General features: G+C 45.2%; 1 protein-coding gene across 5 annotated transcripts in view; it reads left to right on the plus strand.

The window, feature by feature from the left end:
• The window catches only part of RGL1 (ral guanine nucleotide dissociation stimulator like 1), a 223,102-nt gene that overhangs the window by 192,137 nt on the left and 9,894 nt on the right, over nt 1-21,071 (plus strand). For all 5 annotated transcript variants that reach the window (XM_032319041.1, XM_032319044.1, XM_032319042.1 and 2 more), the window contains 6 exons: nt 3,833-3,922; nt 6,423-6,509; nt 7,840-7,872; nt 9,617-9,738; nt 12,459-12,548; nt 17,032-17,218. In XM_032319041.1, coding sequence (XP_032174932.1) covers nt 3,833-3,922; nt 6,423-6,509; nt 7,840-7,872; nt 9,617-9,738; nt 12,459-12,548; nt 17,032-17,218 — 609 coding nt within the window. The remainder of the gene's footprint in view (nt 1-3,832; nt 3,923-6,422; nt 6,510-7,839; nt 7,873-9,616; nt 9,739-12,458; nt 12,549-17,031; nt 17,219-21,071) is intronic.

Raw genomic sequence — 21,071 nt, forward strand, 5'->3', positions numbered from 1 at the left:
GTGCAGAGTCTCTGATCAGGAAGAGGTTGCATCTCACTGGGGAGGCAGGGAAGTAGACTATTATAAAATCATAGGGCAATTAGAGCTGGGCAATTAGAGGGTAAGATCCTTATCCATAGTCTCTTTTTCTGTAAATTGGGGGTAATAGTAATTAGTCCACTGACCTCAGAGAATTATTTCGAAGCTTGACTAAGATAAAATATCTGAAAGCAAAGCCAAAGGATGCCTCACAAATGAAAGTGAGTGAGGGACAAGATACGGACACAAGCTCAGAGCACACTTGGAGTAGGGGCGAAAGTCCAGTGGAGGTGGGGGTCCTAAGAAAAGGCATCTTCCTGACACCTGTCAATCCTTCCTGTAAGGGCATCTGTTCCGGTCTTCCTGACGGTTGCTCTCCTGAGTCCTACTCTTCCTGCCTGCCTCATTGTGGGCTCTGCCGGGTACTCAGCCCGTCTCCCTGCTGGCCTGCAAGCCTCTTGCCGGCAGGAACTGGGTCGGTTTTGTCACTGTTCCAGCCCTAATGCCTGACACGGCGGCTGGGACGCAGCGAGTGTTCAGAAACTCTGTTTGACTATATGAATTGGTGGGCTTTCGGAGTCATGGGATTTGAGAACCAGCCCCCTCTTAGCCCTTCTCCGAGCAAGGTAGTTTGTGCTGATGTCTAGCCCCGGATCTGGCCTACCTCATTAACTGCACACTAACCAGTGCTCGCTGAGATCGCGTTACTCCCTGCTTCACTTCCCCCTGGACTGCCCGACTTGAAATGGAAACTCATCTGGCTGGGAGGAGATGGCTTAGTCGTCTCCCTGTCCGGAGCACAGAGCTAGACTAACCGGAGCCGTATATTCAAATCCCGATAGCTCTGAGTCATCCTTCCAACGCAGATAAACTCAGTGCCGCGCAGCCCACTGCCTGGTGGCGGTGTTCTGGCCAAAACCCTAGAAGCAAAGCCATATCTAGACATTAAAGATCCTGTAAACCTTTCTTAAATGTAGAAGTTGGCCCTTGTGCTCTAAGTTAAATTTCTTCTGCATGGCTCCCCTCCCAAAGAAATGAAAAACTTGGCTATAAATTCCTGTGGTCTGTGTATTATCATCATGAGGGTGTAACATTTTGGGCAGGCTGTATGTATGTGTAGGTCCCTTTCCAGTCACCTTTGTTGATCATTCTTCATATGACGCCTGTAATTCTGAGTGTTAATTTTCAGCATGTTGTTTAAAAAAGGAATCAAGGTAGTTAGGGTCTCAAAAGAACCACTGAGAAAAACTGCTGGTCTCTGTTTTTAATACGCCATTCGTGAACTCACACTGATTTACAGTTGGATAATCTTAGTCTTAGAGACTGGTCTTCTCCTCTACTTCTGGGTCGATGTAATGTTCTACTTCTGTGATGTGCTAGCTGAGGCAACATAATAATTAGCAAAAATCTAAAACAAAAGAAAAAGCAAAACAAAACAAAAACCAAGGTTTTCATTTTAATTGTTGGGGAAAATTTTTTTTTTTAATTTTTTTTGTTTGTTTTTATTTTTATCACAGGTTACCTTAAACCTGTGATAGTGAACTTAGATAACTCTGAGCAGGTGAATTGTAGAGTCCATAAATTTTAAAGCAGCAGGAAAACAGAATGCCACCAAGTTGTTCTGGTCCTTGGGACTCTTGGATGAGAACTCCCCTTAGTGGAATTGATGTAAACAACTGTGAGAAAGGCCCAGGAATTTGGCTCTGGTGGAAACGTATGTGTAGTGAAGCCCTAAAACACAGTCAGGTTGCTTTTGGAGCAGAAGGTTGTTAGGACTCTGAAGGCCCATTCAGATCATTACCATTAACTTCTGGGCAGGAAAGTACCCAACACTGAGAAGAATCCAGTGCCTGCGTCCATCTGAGGCCCGGGAACAGGATGGGTGGGGGCACCTGAACTCACAGAGGTAGAGTAAAGATGGGACTCCGGTAAGAAATTTTCACTAAAGAGAGAGAGAGGAGGACGGCAGAGGGGGAAAGATACAGGAGGGGAGCGGGAGGTTGGTCGAAGGAGAGGGAACAATTTGGAATTCATCCAAACATAGGCAATCATTAAGGGTGACGTTTCCAAAGACCCAATTATAGCAAAAAACAAGAAGGTGACTTTGGCAGAAGGAAGAGACACTAGGAGCATGAGTGGGGCCAGAAAAGGAGTCAGAAGGAAGAAACAATGTGATGCTGTCAGAAAATTTCCAAGGGGTTTCAAGGGATTGGTGGTGTGAGAGCTGCAGAGCAAAAGCTTTAGGGCCAAGGAAAGAGAAAACGGACACCTTGGATATTAGGAATCATGGGTTTTGGGTTGCCACCTCATCTGGAAGCACTGCCGCTGGGCCATGTCTTCAGTGACCCAACCAGGAATGGAGTCTCACTCTCTCGAAATCATGAGGTCATGGAATCCACAAGCCTGCGAGGCCTCACCTCAGGTCTTCAGCCCCCTCCCAGCAAGGAGGCTGTCCCGAGTGCTCTTCCTTTCCTTTTCTGCTATTTCTTGGTTCTCGGGAGCCTTTTAACTGGTCAGAAATCCTTCTTAAGAATTTGAGATCTGTCTTCTGTGACTTCCACACATGGTGCCTCTGCTAGTGTCCGAAAAGCTGGAAGGGAACCAGAGGGACCCACACAGGAAAGAGCTGGACACTTGCCTTTAAGTCAGAAGTGATTTCTCACTCCAAGCAAATTCTCAAGAACGGGGGAGGACTCGCCATCCCTTCGCTTGGGAAATGGCACGTTTTAGGTGGCTTTCATTCATGCCCAGGACAAGCTAGATACAGGAGGTTACACCACAGTACTGCTCCTTATCATCATTTGTGACAGGGAGACTTAAAGTAGCTTGTGAGTCATGTGGGTCCTGGACCCAGGTGAGGGCTGCTGAACGATAGGAGGTCTTAGGGCCTCGCTGAGTGGGGAAGGCCAAGTCTGCAGATGACGCTCCTGCGCTGTGTGGTTAGCAAAGGTCACGGGTTCTGGTAACATCACGGACTCTGGGAAGAACTGACCGAGGAAAAGCTACCAGAATGCTTGTCCCTAACCAAGTTGTGAAACATGCCTCCCGTCTATACAGTTCCTGGAAAATGAGAACTTGAAAGACCCTGAAACCACAAAACCCCAAAGCACCGTGTTCAGTCAGCAGACTGGAGTTTAGTCACCATCGTGGAAGAGTTTGTTGTGACAACAGACAGGAGCAGACAAATGGGAGCCATCCGTCCCCAGGCCCCAGGAGGAAGGATTGACTCGTAAGAGTCCCGGGTCTGAGAAAAGTAACTTGGGAGGATGGGTTAGGGGAGGAACATGGGGGAGAAAAAATAGGCAAAGGTCTGGCCTTCATAGATTCCTGTTGTTCCACGACACAGGACTTCCTCAGAAAACTTCCGGCACAGAAGTTTCATTTAGCTAAGAAAGAACCACAGAAAGAAACCCTTTTCCTTCACAGAGTGCTGGCACATGTATTTCAGGCCAAAAGCAAGAAATCACAACATGTCCCGAGGAAGAACTCTTCACTTCCAGGGCATGTGATCAGTCCCAGAGAAACATGGGATGTGCAGAAGTGGCCTCTGGTTCTTGGAACTGCGAGCCTGGTATTGACCATTGATTTTATCACCAAATCAGGGGTGGTTCTAACAAAGCAGGGGGAAAACAGGATCCCCTGAGGCCACCAGATCTTACTGCACACTGATGCCCGCACCAAGCCCGCCAGACATGGACATAATTCAGCCCGAGCCCACTGGAGCCCTCTTGGTTCCGCCCGGCACGCAGGCCCCTTCTCTTCCTTCTGCTGCCACTCACCATCGCTCTCCTCTGTGTGCGCTTCTGTTTCTTAGGAAGGAACCTCAAAGTTTGCAAACCTGGACAGCAGTGTGAAAGAAAACCAGAAGCGGACCCAGAGGAGACTTCAGCTCCAGAAGGATATGGTACGTACGGCCCTCGGTCTTCCCTGAGGACCCATCAGAAAGCAGCCCTGTGTGGGCGGCGGGGTTCCTGCATGGCCCCAGCACCTTCGATCTGCGCCCCTGCTTTCGAGAATGTTCTCCGTCCTTTATTTATTCTCCACAGCGCTGGGGGGTCTGTAGGGGCATCTTGTCATTCCCATTTGACCCAGTGGGATATAAATACTTAGAGTTGCAAAGGATATTGTTCTCTGGAACATTTTTTTCTTCTAGAGATGAGGGGCGAAGTCTGCGGGAGGTAGATTTCCTTCCCTCTTGCTGCCTTCCTCCATCCACTCCTGTACTTAGAAGCTGCTGCTCCCTTGGCCCTGAGACCTCCTGGGCTTCAGTTCCCCATTAGGAATGCCTCCTGTAGCCGACTTCGGACACACGGTGGCCTAGGACATGGGTGCCGAGGAAAGAGCATCTGTCTGTTCCCAGGAGGACTTGGTCTGAGTGCTGATAGACCTTGTCGTTTGTTCCAAACCCGCTCTCTATTTCCCAGCTTTCCACACTAATCCCAAGGACTAACCAGCCTTTTTTTCTAGTTTTTCAGTACTTGAAGGAATACTGTACTTCCTTCCTTAAAGATAATGACTATCTTTGGCTTTAATCTTAAAGCTTTATTTTAAAAATTCTCCTTTTAGCATGGGAGGGGGGAAAACCAAAGAGAGAGGAAATTAGAGACTGACAACCTCTAGATCTTCTCATCCCTGCTTTGGGAGGATTTTCTCCTTCTTTGGAAGGCTGGACATAAATCAGAAATGTTGGGTTTGAATGATAGGACTCTTCTGTACCAGAAAGCCTATGAAACGTTTCACAGCATTTCAGACTTTTTTTTTTGGTTGTTCAAAGATAAGTTAAAAATAGCTGCTAAAAAAAAAGATTATTTTAGTTCAGGATGAGACCTTGTGCACATAACAGGGAAGGACAGACTGCGCCTGAGCATGGGTCCTCGGGGTGAACCTCTCCAGTCAGTTCTGGCCAGCGAGACAGCTGGCCTCCCGTGGAGCAACCTGGTCCTGCCCTGGCTGGGGCTGTGTTTTCTTCCAGAATGTCCTAAGTGCCTGAAGGGAAGTGAGGAGAAGGTATCCACGGAAGCCACTATTTATTTTCTCTTTAAAATGGTTAGAGCCTCAGTGGCCTTACAGAGAATTGAGATGATCTCAAAGGAAATTTTGTGAGATGAATACTACATATTCATGCAATTAAAGTGATTCTACCTTCATTTTCAAGGGACAGTTTAAAAAAAAAAGAACTTTTTATGATGCCCTCAGCCCGTGTCCCCCATTGTCAACACCCCCTCTAGCCATGGCCCCTCTGTCAAGCCTGAGGTACCCACACCAGCCTGTTACTGTGAACTGAAATCCACACTTGATTGGGATTTCGCCACTTCTGCAAGAGAACCCTCTTTCTGCTCCAGGAGCCAGGCCAGGACCCACACAGTAGGATGCTATCCTGTCTCCTCAGGGCCCTCTGCTCTGTGAGAGTTTCTCAGTCTTCCTTGTTTCTCCTTATACACGGTCTTCTGGAATACTGTCCTGGTATCTTTGGAATGTCCTGCAATCAGAGTGCATCTGTTGTTTTCTGGTGAACAGGCCGAGGTTATGGATTTGGGGGAAGCATATCCCAGAAGTAGAAGTGCCATTCTCATCACATCCTGTCAAAGAGTCACTGGTGATGTTAACCTTCATCACTTAGTTAAAGTAGTATTTTGCCAGATTTTCTACTTCAGAGTTACCATTTTTTTCCCTTTCCCATTTCTCTCCTTTGGAAGCCTAACCCAAGAGGCCGTTTTTTAGGAAGATTTTATTTATTTGAGAGAGAGAGAGAGACAGAGAGAGAATAAGCAGGCAGAGAGAGAAGCAGGCTCCCCTCTGAGCAGGGAGTGGGATGCGGGCCTCAGTCCCAGGACCCTGGGATCATGACCTGAGCCGAAGGCAGACGCTTAACTGACTGAGCCACCCAGGTGCCCCCCCAAGAGGCCATTTTAATAGTGACACCCCATGCTTTTGTGGTAACATTCTTCCCCAGTGTACAGTTGCCCACCCTTAACCAGTGATGAGGCCATTCCAAACCCCAGTGGTACCCACACACTCTGAAAGAGAAAAACCAACCCTTGAAACTGCCTAAGCAAAATATGAATCCTCCCTGAACACTCTTGACCATACTCGTATGATCTGGATTTGGGGCCTGTTTTCATAACTTTGGAAGTTAGAGATTAGGTGGTAGAATTCCCATCCTTTTTAAAAATCTGAAAAATTTCATTCATGGCGGTTAACACTGACGGTCTTCTGTGGTCCTTCATTTTCTCCGAATGCTGTTAAGGCTTACCTGGCCATTCAAAGATGGCCGCCATCATCTATGAACAGGCACTTGGCAAATCTAGCCAGCAATATGCGCATTCGCTCTGGCAGGGAGGCTCCTGAAACCCTTTCACTTTTTAGTCATGACAAAGGCCGTTTGGCTGTGCTTTGCTCCTCAGGGTGTGATGCAGGGAACCGTGCCCTACCTGGGCACCTTCCTGACTGACCTCACCATGCTTGACACTGCTCTTCAGGACTATATCGAGGTGAGTTGTTTGCATGGGGTGACTTGGATACCCAAGAAAGAAATTCGCTTTATTAGTGTCTGTCGAGCACCCATTACGTACGCGGCATTTGTTAGATGCTGTTAGGAGTACAAATCAGAGTAACACCCCAAGTGACTCACAAGCCAGCGGAAGCTATGTATCAAGGCTGGCATTGACTATGGAAGTACTCGGAATTCAGACAGAAAGGCAGTGAGAGATGGGGGAGGTCACAGTCTGTTCCAGGTGCGGGGATGGGGAGGCGAGTGATGGCAGGGCCTTGTAGACGAAGTTGATTCCAGAAAGTCCTTGATGTTGAGTAGCACTTGGGCAGGTAGGGCTGAGGGGTTGATGTGCCCTAACATTCTACTTGGTGGGATAGGAAGGTGGTCAGATTTGTGGATTTTTAATTATTGTTTTCTTTTTTTCATATAATTACCTGCCCTGAGGCACTTTTGTGTTTTCTGTCATGTGCACGCTCTTTCTCTCTCAGAGGGAAGAGAAGTGAAAGTTAAGCTACCTGTCAGTAGCTGTAATAAAATACTAACTGGAAGAAATTTGACATTTGAAGTGAGATTTAAGGATTGCTTGTACATCTAAGTTTCCATGTCCTCCCTGGTTCTCACATGCGACGAGTCTGCTTCTACTCTGTCCGAGTTAGCAGGCCTGGTGGTGGTTCTGCATGTGCCTCCCTCCAAGCTTGTCATAATGTTGTGGGCATTCATTTTGCATTTCCCGAGCTCTGTCTCTTCATGTCCTCTGCCTCAGCTTATCTCAGGAAACACTCATTAGCACTGGGGAATTTTTGGGGAGTGCCCAAGGATTTAGAAGTTATATTCAGCCTACTGAGAACAGGAGATAGGGGATGAAGAATTGAAACTTAACTTTTCACAACGCTATGTAGAAGCAACTTCCCTTTTGATAAACCATTGACAGTATGGTTTCCAGTATGAGTCAATGACCATCTGTTTTTGTTGCTTTGGGTCAAGAAGTAAAGTGTAAATGGAACATTTACTCAAGCTTTTGCCCTATTGGCTCTACAGATGTATTTGGATTCTGAATTGTAACTTCGTTATCATTACTATTTTAGTTGGTTTTGGACATCTCATGGGAAGGCTGTCTGCCGATCCTGTCCTGTTAGAATTCAAAGAATGTTTTTCTTGAAGCAAACGGTGCTTCTCTTCCCCCATATTAGCCAGAACTGTAGTGTCATTGATCACTGTGACTTCAGCATCCCTGTGATCTATTGTAATGATTCATAGAACAACGTAGGGCTGTATTTCAAAGTGCTTTGGTTTGTCACTATTTTTTTTTTTAATTTAATTTCTTTCAGGGTGGGCTGATAAACTTTGAGAAAAGGAGAAGGGTAAGTAAAGGTCTTGGCTGCAGTGTTCCATTTTACTTCATCTGGGCACGAAAAAAGACAAACAGGGACTTAAGGCTTTCTTTGTAGAAGCAAAAAAAAAAAAAAAGAATTTGCGTTTATCAAGCACTTATATACGATTGTGCCTTGTGTGAACCTGTGTATTAGTCCCCCCAGAGTGCTGTGAAGTAGGTTTTATCTTCCTCAGTTCCTGGATGTGGAGACCTGGCCCCAGGGACCGAGGGTCACCTGGTAGTGGAGCCAGGCTACAAACCCGGTCCTGCTCCTGCAAAACTCACGATTCTTTTAATATACAAATTAAGTATGTTTAAATACATACTTAAATGACACAAAGGAAAACGAGCGAACAAAGGAATGACTGAGGAAGCTTACTCATTCCTTCTTCTTTGATTCTTTCATTTCCCGAATATTGATGGTGTACCTCACATGGGCCAAGCACTCTGATAGGTTTGGGGGTTGCTTCAGAGAAAACCCAGCGCTCCCCACCCTCATGAACTTCACACACCAGGAGGAAGGTAGACAGGTCAGCAGTTATAATACAACTGATAAGGGCTTATGAGCGGAAGTCGTGGGTATCCTAGGAAGATGGTGGAAGGGCATCTATCCCCGGCTTGTGGGGTCAGAGAACTTCCAGGAGGAAGTGACAATGGGTTAAAACCAAGCCTTCGGGAGCCCACTAGGCTAAGCTCATTACTAACTAGATATGCTAAGATAGACAAATGTAAGTCTTCTGTCCCTGGTAGCGTATACTTTCTTCTTTAGCATGATCATAAATATTGAGGATATCAAGACCAAGAGCTGAAGTCACTGAATGGAAAGCTGATACCCACAGAACCTGGCTATTGTTGAGTTTCCTCTGCCGTGTCCTATAAAAATAAAACAAGGTCACTTACTGGCCTCCAGAGTTACCCATCTTTGTCCTTTAACGTCAGAATCAGAGAGTACTAGATGGTGCTCTCTTCCCTTTTTAGACTAGCATTTTAAACTTCTGGAAAATTTCAGCTTCAAACCTAAAGCTAAGGCTTATACCCTTTGCTGACTTAAAAAAAAAATCTTTACTGAAGCATCTAAGGATGAATAAATAATTTTGGACATGATTATATACTTGCTTCTCTTGTGAGCTTTAAAAGATTTCGTTAAAGGATTTACTGGAGTAGTAAAATCCCAAGGATTCGGGAAATCCAAACATTCAAGTTTATGAGGCCCCTGACTGTTTAGATATCCAGCCCTACCAAAACTTATTTACTGAGGGGTAAGGCTTGAAAAAGATGGTGATGGGCAATGTAGGGGCCTCCTGACTTAAAGTAGCTTTTTTCTCTCTCTCTTAGGAAATAGAAATGGAAACTTAAAATATACTTTAAAAGTACACAACTTTACAAACTTAGTTTTCTGTCCCTAGAATGAAAACATAATAGAGAAAAAGGGAGCCACTGTGGCCTTGGGTAATAACTAGTTTGGGTTGCTCTGCTAGCCTGTTTCAGTTGCATCAGTTTGCTTTTTCAAGGAGAATGGGAGGATTGACAAGCCTACAAAGCCTTCAGGGATTTGGAGTTAGAATTTTTAAGAGTTACTCAGGTCTCTTATTTGTAAGAAAGGCAGGACTTCAGAGTCATCCTAGATGGTTTTCTCCATTGTGTATCCTAATGTGGTGTGTCTTCATGTTGAAAAGAGAGATATTGGATCGGCCTTACTATGTACTTTCTCTTTGGTGTTCTGTCTGCTGTAGGAATTTGAAGTGATTGCCCAAATCAAGCTCTTGCAATCCGCCTGCAACAGCTATTGTATGACACCAGACCCAAAGTTCATCCAGTGGTTCCAGAGGCAGCAGCTTCTCACCGAGGAGGAGAGGTAGGCACACGTGTTGTCCATCAGGGTGGAGCTACAGTGTCGGCGAGAAGAACACTACTGCCATTTCCTCATTGGCCCATTTTTTTCAGCAGCTATTTAGTGAGCAGCTCCTAGATTCTAGAACCTCAGTTTTCGAAGGAGAGTGGTGTATCAGGAGAGGCTGGTTGGATGGCGTTAGAAGGTGTGCTTTCAGATTCTTGCTCCACCATCTGTCTTTGTTACCTTGTACAAGTCACTGATTGTGCCTGGTCTTCAGAATACTCATCCATAGTGTGTGTTTGTAAGGATTAAATGAGGTCGTATTTAGAAAAGCGTTGTTCAAGTGCTGATTATCAACGTCTTCATCATCGCCACCACGGCCACCTCCATCGGCTCCTAGTTTGTCGTTTTTGTTCATTGGTACCAGCTTACCAGGGAGCTTTCAGTTGGGAAGGAGAGACAGATTCACGAAGAATTGAAATCTAGCAGGTAACAGAAGTGCTACAGGATCCATGGGCAGGAACAATGTGGCCAAGGATGGGGTAAGTAGGGGAGATCATCAGAAAGCTGTGGACGTTTGGATTAGGCTCTGAAGAAAGATAAGATATCACCGGGAGAACCGGAGAAGAACATTCTAGACAGAGGGAAAAACATAAGCAAAGGCTTTGTGGCCTGACATGGTTGGCATTTGGAAGAACGGTGAGGACTCTGTTGTGGCTGGGACATAAGGGACAGGTTTCAAAATCCTGGTTGACAAGCACGGAAAAGTACATTAACTCCAGTGCCTTGAATGTCCACCCAGCAGGAGGGTAGTCTTACCCTGCGGTCTAGCAGATTAGACTCTGCAGGCCTTATCCGGCCCACCGCATGTTTTTATATTTTTAAATGGTTGGAAGAAAAAGAGAGGGAAAGGAAGATTATAATATAGAACAGATATTTGAGACTCAAGTTTTGGTATCCATAAATAAAGTTTTATTGGAATACAGCCCATTCATTTACATCTTATTTATGGTTGCTTTCATGCTTTAAAGGCAGTTAAGTAGTTGGAAGCGAGACCGTATAGCCTGCAAAGCCTAAAATATTTGCCATCTGGTGCTTTACAGAAAATATTTGCTAACCCCTGCCATAAGACCAGGGGATTTCCTTGAAAGTTTACCATCGGGAGAGCAAAGTCGACAGCAAAATAAGTATTTTGCCAATGAGGAAATTGAGATTCAGAGAATAACGGAACTAGCCAACGATAGAGTTTGGATTTAAATTTTGGTCTTCTCGACTCTACAACCTCAGCCCTCAATGTGGTTCATATAACCTCTGTATACCTCAGTTCCCTCATTGGAAGAGAGATGATTTCTGAGGTCCTTTTTTTTTTTTTCTTTTTTTTTTTAAATCCCAGAGTGGATTGGTTCTTTAACATTAAAACAAAACCTGTGATTCAGTAGTCATTGCTTGATGAAGACTTCTTTCTTTGCCATGTAGAAAATAAGGCAGCTACTGCCTCTCCATTTCTGATCTGATGGTCGGTGTGTCTGAGTGAACTTCCTCTCATGTGTCCATCCTTCTCACATACGGAGACGACATGCCATGACTGGGGATCCTGGATCAGAAAGTTGAGGATCGCGATATCAGCTGCAATAATTAACTTTTTGTCAGTTGTTTTAATTGACTTTTTTTTAAAAGATTTTATTTATTTGACAGAGAAAGATCACAAGTAGGCAGAGAGGCAGAGAGAGAGAGAGAGAAGCAGGCTCCCTGCTGAGCAGAGAGCCCGATGTGGGGCTCAATCCCAGGACTCCGGGATCATGACCTGAGCCGAAGGCAGCAGCTTAACCCACTGAGCCACCCAGGCACCCTTATTTTAATTGACTTTTTAATGATTAGAGGAATCTTGCTAAATATATCCCATTTTTTTCTTCCTCTTTATAACCACATCTAGAGCTTAAGTTAATATTTGAAAAATTCGTTTATCAGTGAGTGCCCACACGTGAGCAGGATACACATGATACATCATTAGGTTTCCACATAATTCACAGCTTACCACGCTACTGTTGACCACCCTCACCCTTCCACACCACCCCAAAGCCAGATACAGCCACTAGTCAGAGCTACGAGCTTTCATAAAAGACATTTCAAGTCACATATAAATCCCTTTGTGCTTAGGGAAGTTCTATCTGCCTGGCATTTAGATGTCTGAATTTGGAGTCTTTTAAATTTAGGGTGTTTTAGCAAATAAAAATCATATTCAATTATCTTTACCAATAATATAACTGACTATATCTCTTCACTAAAGATTAGATAGTTTGCAAAAGTTTTGTCTTCCATTTCTCTTAGATAAAAAGTTGAGCACATGTACACACATACATAGAGTAACGGGGGGAAGTAGCAGACAAGAAATAATCCCCCCCATCTCCGGCTTAGTAGTGGGATGAGAATGGTCAAGAAACGGAGTGGAGTTGGTCTTCCGTGCTGCCAAAATGCACAAGTCCCTCTTTGAGGCATGCAGCACTAAAGGGGCTCAGTCCATAGGCCAGGACGGGTATTAGGGCAGGAGGTGTCCAGGTAAATTTGTAACGTCTGGTCATGAAGTCCGTCCCCTCTGACATCGGTGTGGGAACAACATGGTGTAGACATCTTTACTTCGAGCCGTCAGAGACTTCCTCTAAAACAGAATCAGCAAGTTATGTGACTTTCAACCCGTTCTTCTGTTCTCAAGCTCTGACCTCATCCCCTCTCCTGTTCCCCAGCTACGCCCTGTCCTGTGAGATCGAAGCAGCTGCTGACGCCAGTGCCACGTCGCCCAAGCCTCGGAAGAGCATGGTGAAGAGGCTCAGCCTGTGAGTGTCGCCCAGGGGTCCGGGGCCCCCAGACGGTCCCGTTAGAGCGGGGGGAGGGAGGACATTCAGTACCGCAGCCCTGAGCCAGGCCAGACTTGAAGACTGGTTCACTCACCGGTTAAATAGCTGACCTTTGTGTCGTGAACTTACTAAATTCCTTCTTCTCCACTGTTCTCTCTGGTATGAACCACTGTCATATCCCAACCTGGACCACTCTCGCAACACTCTTAATGGGCTTCTGGCCCTCTCCTTGCTCAGTGATCCACTCTCCCCCAAATAGCCTGATAGTCTCTTAAAACATATACCAGATTATATTTCCTTGCTTCGAAACTTCCCGTTGGTTTATTTGAATATAGCACTCAAACTCCTTATCCTAGCTTAGGAGGGCTTTCATGATCTTCCCCCAACCTTCTTGACCACCTTCCTCCCATCCAGCCTTGCCCCTTGTTCTCTAGGATCCAGCCATGCCCATCTTGTAGCCATCCATCAACCACACCAGACTCGTTCCTGCCTCAGGGCCTTTGCACCAGACATTTCTTTGGTCTGACATGCTTTCTCTGTGGCTGGCTCCTTCAGATGTGGACAACAGTGCCTCCTCTTGAGAGAGCCCCCCCTCTGACACTGCTGGCTTCCCCTGTCCCTCTCAGTCACATTGGTTCTTTCCCGTGGTGGAGCATTTGCCACCGGAGAGCAGGAGCCTTATCTATGACACTCATGACTCTGTGCCCCGCTAGGTACTAGGCATGCAAGAGACACTCCAGGGCTAACTTCATAATACCTTCCTCCCTTTGAGTAAAATCAGGAATCCTTACCATGGTCCTCAGGACTCTTCAAAAACTGCTGTGTCATCCCAGGCCTGCCCCCTCGTCCCATACCTGTCTGTCCTTATCTTTCCCGGCTCCCTCTAGTCTGCATTCCAGCCACACAGACCTTGCTGAACATGTTCAGCTGCCATTTCTTCTGCTGAGAACACTGGTCCCCCAATGGCTGGGGGACTCACTCTCACTCCCTTCAGACCTTTGTTGAAATGTCACCTTCTCAGTGAGCCTTCCCCCAGCCACTTTACTTGATACTCTAAGGTATGTGCCCTAGCCCATGGCACCCTCTCTCACCTGCACCTGCTTCGAATTTCTCCATTGCCTTTACCTGCGCGTGACATGTACACAAGATTTATGAGCTTGTAGATTGACCTCGATAGAATTTTCCATAGTGTCTTACTATCTTTTCATCACTGCAATTATGGTGGAGAAAAGAACTCTCTTTTGAGATAACCCAAGGGCCTGACCAAGCCTTGTCAGCTGGTAAGATCGACACCTCCACAGGGAATCAGGCTCCCTGTGAGGTGACTCAGGGAATGCCAGGCATCTCGATGGTCTTCTGCATCAGAAATAATTGGAAATTTCTGGACCTGCTCTGGCAGTCAGCACAGGTAGATCCAATCCTAAGTGCTACGACTTTTGCCCTCTTGCTTTTCCTTCCATGTCCTTATGCAGTAGCTACTGCAGACACATTTTTATTTAACTGCTTCCCACTACCCCCTCCACCCCAACCATCCCTCTGTATCGCTCTAGGACCCCTGGGTCCTCTCTCTGCACCACCTCTGGCTCATGCATAAACTGCAGGGACAGTCCCATGAAATCTGGAGGGGAGCAGGGTCGTCAGGGCGCAGTGCGCTGCATGAAGTGTGGTCAACATTGAGTACGTGTCTGTCCTTGGTGATATCTTGCTGAGATGCTTGGATTTCATGTTTTTGCTATCTGCAGTTGAGTTAGAACATTTATCATGAATAAAACAGGCCACCATGTCACCCATCGTATTTCTTATACATATAAGGGTATTTGTATACCTGTCGATTTCCAAAATATTATATCATCTTAGCATTTTAAAAAAATATGGTAAATGTACTTTTTGCTCTCCCCACACTTAATGACCCATTTTCCAAAGAGTTGGAAAGATTTTGGGGGCCTTTGGGGAAGGCATGTTTGGTCTGAAGGTCAGAGATGCCTAGTACTGAGTTAGAATTAACCTTTACGAAGCAGAACTGACCTCATAGAGTTGTACAAATGGAAGAAGGTTCTTCCATCTTTGAGCAGATTCATTCTAAGCTAGACTCTCAGATGACGGGCTGAGGACCAGGCATCCACGGCCTTCAGAGGTCTACTCAGAATTCACGGAGGAGTACAACAGCGGCATTATTTTTTCTCCTATGAACTGTGATCAGAGTTGAGCTCTTTCTCCTCTAGCCCCAGTAGGGCTTGGAGGTCCCAGAAAGAAGACAACATGGAAAACGGGACAAGAGGTGGGAGGGTGCAGGTGGAGATCAGCTGGAGATGAGGCAGAATAAAGATATGCTCCAGGTCTTGGATCTTGAGCAGGTAATGCCTGAAATAATGAAAAATCAAGCGCATCATTTCTACTGTTATTTTATGCAGTCAGTACGTGTTTGGGGTTGGCTGTATTTACTAGTTTCTTTACATGTGTTGCTCCTTCCCTCCTTCCCCTTCCCTCCTTTTGCTCCTCTCCCTGAAATCTGGTCATGTAAACCCTCTCCGTTGCTGAGAACGTCTTTATTCTGCACTCACTCTCAGAACTCTTCTGCTTGGGTATACAATGCAAGGAGGCGCATTCTTTTCACTCGGCACTCTGAAGACATGATTCCATGTCTTCTGACTTCATTTGTTGCTTCTGAGAAGTCTGGTATCTGTTTACTTCCTGTTCCTTTGTATCACGTCCCCTACCCTGTTGCTTTTAAGAGCTGCTTTTGTCTTTGATATCCCCTTAGATAGATGAAGTGAGGATTGGGTCTCATTTTTCCTGTTCAAGGTGTGGTTCCTGGGTCTGAGGATTCATGCAGTTCATTAGGTCTAGAATCTTCGTAGCCACCATCTCCTCAGATAGGGTCACTGTCCCACTCTCTCGATTGTCTTCTCTTGGAACTCTCTTTACACACATGTCTGCATTTCTTATTCCAATCTCCATGTCTTTTAATCTTTCTTATTTCCATGTCATGTATTTTGATGCTGATTTCTGAAGATTTTCTTCACTTCTCTCATCTAGTTCACAATTTTTCTTTCCAGTGGTTATTTAATCCTTCCACTGAGTTTTTCCCTTAAATCACTACATTTTCACTCTAGCAGTGAAATGTTTTCAAATTGTCTTCCTGTTCTTTTGTCAAATTATCTTGTTCTTAACTCCTGTTTTCAACTTCTTTTGTTATGTCTTTAATATCTTAAACATATTTATTTTATAGCCTGGCCCATGGTAGACACTCAAATATTTGTCAAATTAATGACTCAATTATTAGTTTCTTTCTGAAAATTCTTGTAGGTGAGAAGTTCTGAAATTCTCAGGAGTCTAAATCTGCTGTTTGTTGTGCTTGTTTGACTCCCTTTGATATTTCCTTGTGTATATTTTGTAATTTTGTATTATGAGCACATCTCTATCAGAAAATCCTCTGTATCCTGGTTTGAATGTAGATTCCTCCAGAAAGTTGTTTTTTTTTGTTGTTTTAATTTCAGTTTGCACAAGATTATTACTGAGAATTCCTAGTTCCTACTCACATATGTAGCAAATCTGAGTGAGGTGCTGGTCAGGATCACAGGTGATTTCAGGGGAGATGGTTTTCTTTCACCCAAGCTCAGGCCAAGACAGCTAAGCTTTGTCATTGTCTCCCTGTGCCAGTAGGATGTTATTTTTCTAGACCACTTTTTTACATCTTTCTACAAAGACCCCTTTTCAAAACCCCTTTGAGGGTCTTGGCTCTATAGGAGGGGTTTCAGCTTCAGCGCCCCACCAGAAACAGGAGGCCTCCTCTTCGGGCCTGTGTCTCTATTCAAACCCTTGTCCCTCATTTACCAAGACTGGTACTTCCCGTTCCGCACCCAGAGCAGCTGCAGAATTAGCTCTCATTGCTTCCAGTTTTCAGTTCCCTGTTTATTTGTGGCCTATAGGGATTTTCCTTCCTGTCTTGCAAGCTCATCTTTAAAACGAGTTTTTAATATTTCTCGTCTAGTTTTATAGTGAAGTGGTTTAGCTTCCTGCAGTTCACCAGATGTTTGGAAACAGAAGTTGTCCTCTTTGGTTCCTTGACCAAAGCGGTGCCACTCTCCTTCCTTAGCCTCGCTCGTGGTTCATTTTATGGTGGGAAGTGATGGGGGGTGTGGCGACGGTATTTTGACCCAGCCGGAGCGGTCTATAGCATGTTAAAAAATAAAGAACCGTTGTTCTAGAGGGTCCTTAGATTACGGCGGCCCCTCTTCCAGCTAAGCAATCTGTGCGTTCTTTGAGGTTGGAAATTACCTGTTCCGATAAGATGTTTACTATGATCTGTGAGACACTTTACAGGAGACATTGTCCAATAATGCCAGCGCGTGCAAGATTGACCAAATTTGGGTTAATTTGGGTTAATTAACACAAAACATTTACTGAATCATGGATTCCAGATTTGTAAGAGCCCAAACACCTGGTGTCATGTTTCTTGCAGACTCTTTCTGGGGTCGGACATCATTACCAGTAGCACTCCCACCAAAGAGCAGCCCAAGTCCACTGCCAGTGGGAGCTCTGGCGAAAGCATGGACTCTGTCAGTGTGTCATCCTGCGAGTCTAACCACTCGGAGGCGGAGGAGGGCTCTACCACTCCCATGGACACTCCTGATGAGCCTCAAAAAAAGGTATACGTGTATTCTCTTTGCATGATTCCTAACAGAGACACCTGACGTAGTGTTTGCCGCATGGGAATCTCTGTTTTCAGGTTTATCGCTCTTCAGTGTTTTGAAAGTCGTGTTTATAAGAGCTGTTAAAGCCAGTTCAGTCTGGGGACCCATTCCTTATAGAAATAGGTCTAAACACATCTGGCCTTGGAAATACTGTACTGGACCCATATCCAATGGTGGCTGAAGGATTGTGGCCTGTACATGAGTTATGCTTTATTGAGGAGGTGTAGGATTTTCTTAGAGGGAGTGAAAAGTCAAGAGGCAGAGGTCTGTCAACCTCTTGATGTCATACCTTATCTTAGCCATGCTTCTACCACAATCATCTTAACAGAGCAAACCACTCCTAAAAAGTCAGTGACTTAAAACAACCACCACTTACTCACTCTCATGTATCTGCAGGTTGGTTGACGTGGGTTGGGCTTGGCCCTAGGCCATGGGTTTGGTCCAGGTTCACTCTCCCTGCCTCTCATTCTTCTTGGAGTAATGGGGCTCTCCAGGCCATGCCATTAGTATGCTAAGACAAATGAGCCGGAGAGCAAGCCCAGCTCCACAAGTATGTTTCAAGACTCTACTTCAGTCATACCGACCAACATTTCATTGCCCAAAGCAAATCATGTAGCCAAATCTCACCTAAATAAATGAGACAGACTCCTTCTAATGGGAGGAACTGTGAGGTCACAGGGCAAAGGGCATGGATGCTGAGGAGAATAAAGAATTGGTAGCATGGGCACCGGGGTGGCTCAGTTGGTTAAGCATCTGCCTTCACCTCAGGTCATGATCCTGGAGTCCTGGGATCGAGTCCCATATCGGGTTCCCTGCTCAGCAGGGAGTCTGCTCCCCCCTTTAACCCTTCCCCCACCTCGTGTTCTCTCTCTCGCTCAAATAAATAAAATCTTAAAAAAAAAAAAAAAGAATTGGTAGCAATTATGTAATCTGCCATGGCCCAAAAAAGAGAAACTGATGAGAGGTGCTAAAGAACTCCCGTTTCCGCAGAGAGGTTCCATCTACCATCGGCTTCCTAGAGAAGTAAGAAGGAAATAAGACTTGTCTTAATCTTCTGTATACAGCTGCCTCAGTCTGTTGGTCAGGAGGCTTGGGTCAGAGACATCAACTGTGACATGACTAGAATTTGTGCCATTTCGGGGAGATTTTTGGTTAGCCAGACCTGCTGTGTGAGTGACTATTGGCCCCTTAGCTTATGTGTAGGCCAGTGATGTGGAGTGTTGGGAAGAATGTCCCCATTTTGTTTGTGTCTGCCATTCCACAAGGGGATTGGTGCCCGGTTTCACATTGTGTTGTGAACAACAGCAGTATGGGAACCCTCAAGTGACCTTGTTGCGGATAGCCAACCCCAGACAGACTTCACACTCAGGAGTCATCAGGCTGCGATGTCTCAGGTGTTGCCCCTGCAGGATTTCTTACCTTCCTACTTGGAAATCCAGAGACACATACTCCAGACATGAAGGAAAAGCTGTGCAGACTCTTAAGAATCTGTTCTCCATTTTCTCAGGTGTATTTCCTAAACCAGTGATGTAATCATTTCCCATGACTTGATACGTAGTATTTAATTTGTTAAAATCTGGAGTGAAGCTTCATTATTCACCTATTGACAGGTTCTTGTGCTTCGTAGCCCGCTTTTCTGACGGCAGACATTGGACAGAAGTGACAAGAGAGGTATCGCACACGTCTTTGTGAGATTCCTCCCTGTCCGTTTCCTCCCGTGCCAGCTGTCGGTACACTGGACGTGTGCATAGGTCCCGACCACGCCTTTGAAAACTACCCAGAAGCCCACTGGGTGTCATTTGCACACCCCTTGCTATGTCCTTTTTGTCTTTTCCCTTATCATGCTGGTGTTTCAGTTTCTTATACAAATCACGAATTTTTAGTCTTCCGACGAACGTTTCTCAGAGTCAGGAATTTCTCTAGGTTTAAAACTGAATCATTGACTTGGGTGCAAGTAGTTGCTGGGCTATAGCCTCCTTGAATGTCAGCTGGAGAGGCCCTGGTTCCCTGTGCTCACTGCCTGGTGGGACCTGGGTGACCTCCCTCGTCTCTCCCTATGCTGGATCCCACAGCCGTCAGGATGTCCACTGTGCCTTTCCCAGGGTTCTCCAGGAGGTGGCTCTTTGCAGTGAGGTGTACTTTGCATTCCTTTGTCTTGATCCCCCTGCTCATGATTTCTAAACATTTATTTTCTGTCTTTTTAAAAAGATTTTATTGATTTATTAGGGAGAACAAGTGGTAGGGGCAAGGGGCAGAGAGAAAGGGAGAAGCAGACTCCCCACCAAGCAAAGAGCCTGATGCGGGACTCAATATCAGGACTCTGGGATCATGACCTGAGCCAAAGGCAGATGCTTAATGGACTGAACCACCCAGGCGCTCTCTACACATTTATTTTCACACTTGCTCCTCATAGTAAATTCTCAGTAAGACTGGATTTCATCAGGTGGTCCATTTAAAGCTGCTGTAACCCAGGCATCTTCAAGGCTTTATCCTACTCATAAGTCATTAACAGAGGAAAAGGGATTTATATAGAAGAAAAGGGAGGTGAAAGAATTGAACCAATAATTGGAAAATGAACCCTCTTGGCTGCTGTGTGGTGCGCCTTCAAGCAAAGTCATGCTGTTAAAATCATGAACTCTTGGCCCCCAGATTGAGCCACAAAGTTGATTCACTTGCAAAAATAGACCAAAAATGTTACTAAACCATATTGTGATAGAGCTGCAGGTAGAGTGGTCAGATCAGCTTACTGGTTCTAATTAAAGTAACCCTACAGTGGAATTTCCTGTACAGTTATGCCATAGGACGAAGTCCATAGGAAATAAAATAGAGTACTTGGAAGCTCGAGGATCAGAATGCTAAATTTCTGTACTCTGTTTCCATGGAAAGGCAGACAGGCATGAAAGAAATTTATGTTGTTTATTTTTTAAAAGAATTCCAAAATATTCGATAGGATTAATATGGTATAACTTAGCTTCATACACTGAGAAATTATTTATAATTTTCTACAGTAAGAATTGATATTTAAAATTATTCAATTTAGTGACTTTTTTTTTTTTAACACAACCTTTGGAGTTTTGGGCCATTTCCTTGGTAATTTTACATTGTTCGTGGTAACTATGGAGTTAATTGGAAAACACATTAACTATAACACTTCATTCCTTAACTGTCCTTGATATAGGACGTGAAAATGTATACAGTTGGTTCTAGAAGCAAACGTAGAAAGTAATGGAACCTGCTCCTAGGCCGTATTCCATTTGGGCAAGTCATTCTATTTCCCCGAGTCTTTTTTCCCTTTATAATGCTCTGCGTTTTGTTCATAAGACAGTTGTGAAAGGACCGTGAGATGAGATCTGTGAAAGCTCATCACAAAAATCAGTGTTAACCACCACCAAGGTAGTGGTGTACTATGTTCATTTACCACTTCTTGTCAACTTTAGACTGAGCCGTGACTCGGTGCTCACTGTGTGAACCAAGCCATGAGAGTCTGGGGATTCGGGAGCCTGTCATGGTGGTGCTGCCGACACTTTTCTCTCTGGCCTTGGGGTCCTCAGCAGCAGAGAGTGACTGGGGCCAGGTCATCCCCAGGGGCCTTTCCAGGACTAATATTTCATGCAGAGCTGTATAATCTATGGTCCTTATCGTAGAAACCTGTAAAGCACAGACATTTCTCTCCTGCTACAAAATCTTATCGTGAAGTGGAGCCAGGATAGGAGAGATTTTGACTGGGTACATTAAGCAGAGTCCCACTCAAGGCAGTTGGACTGGATAAACTGTTGGTGAGGCTCTCCCCAGCCCGGAAGCTTCCTCC

Source organism: Mustela erminea, chromosome 17 (assembly GCF_009829155.1).
Source record: "Mustela erminea isolate mMusErm1 chromosome 17, mMusErm1.Pri, whole genome shotgun sequence".
NCBI classification, from domain to species: domain Eukaryota; kingdom Metazoa; phylum Chordata; class Mammalia; order Carnivora; family Mustelidae; genus Mustela; species Mustela erminea.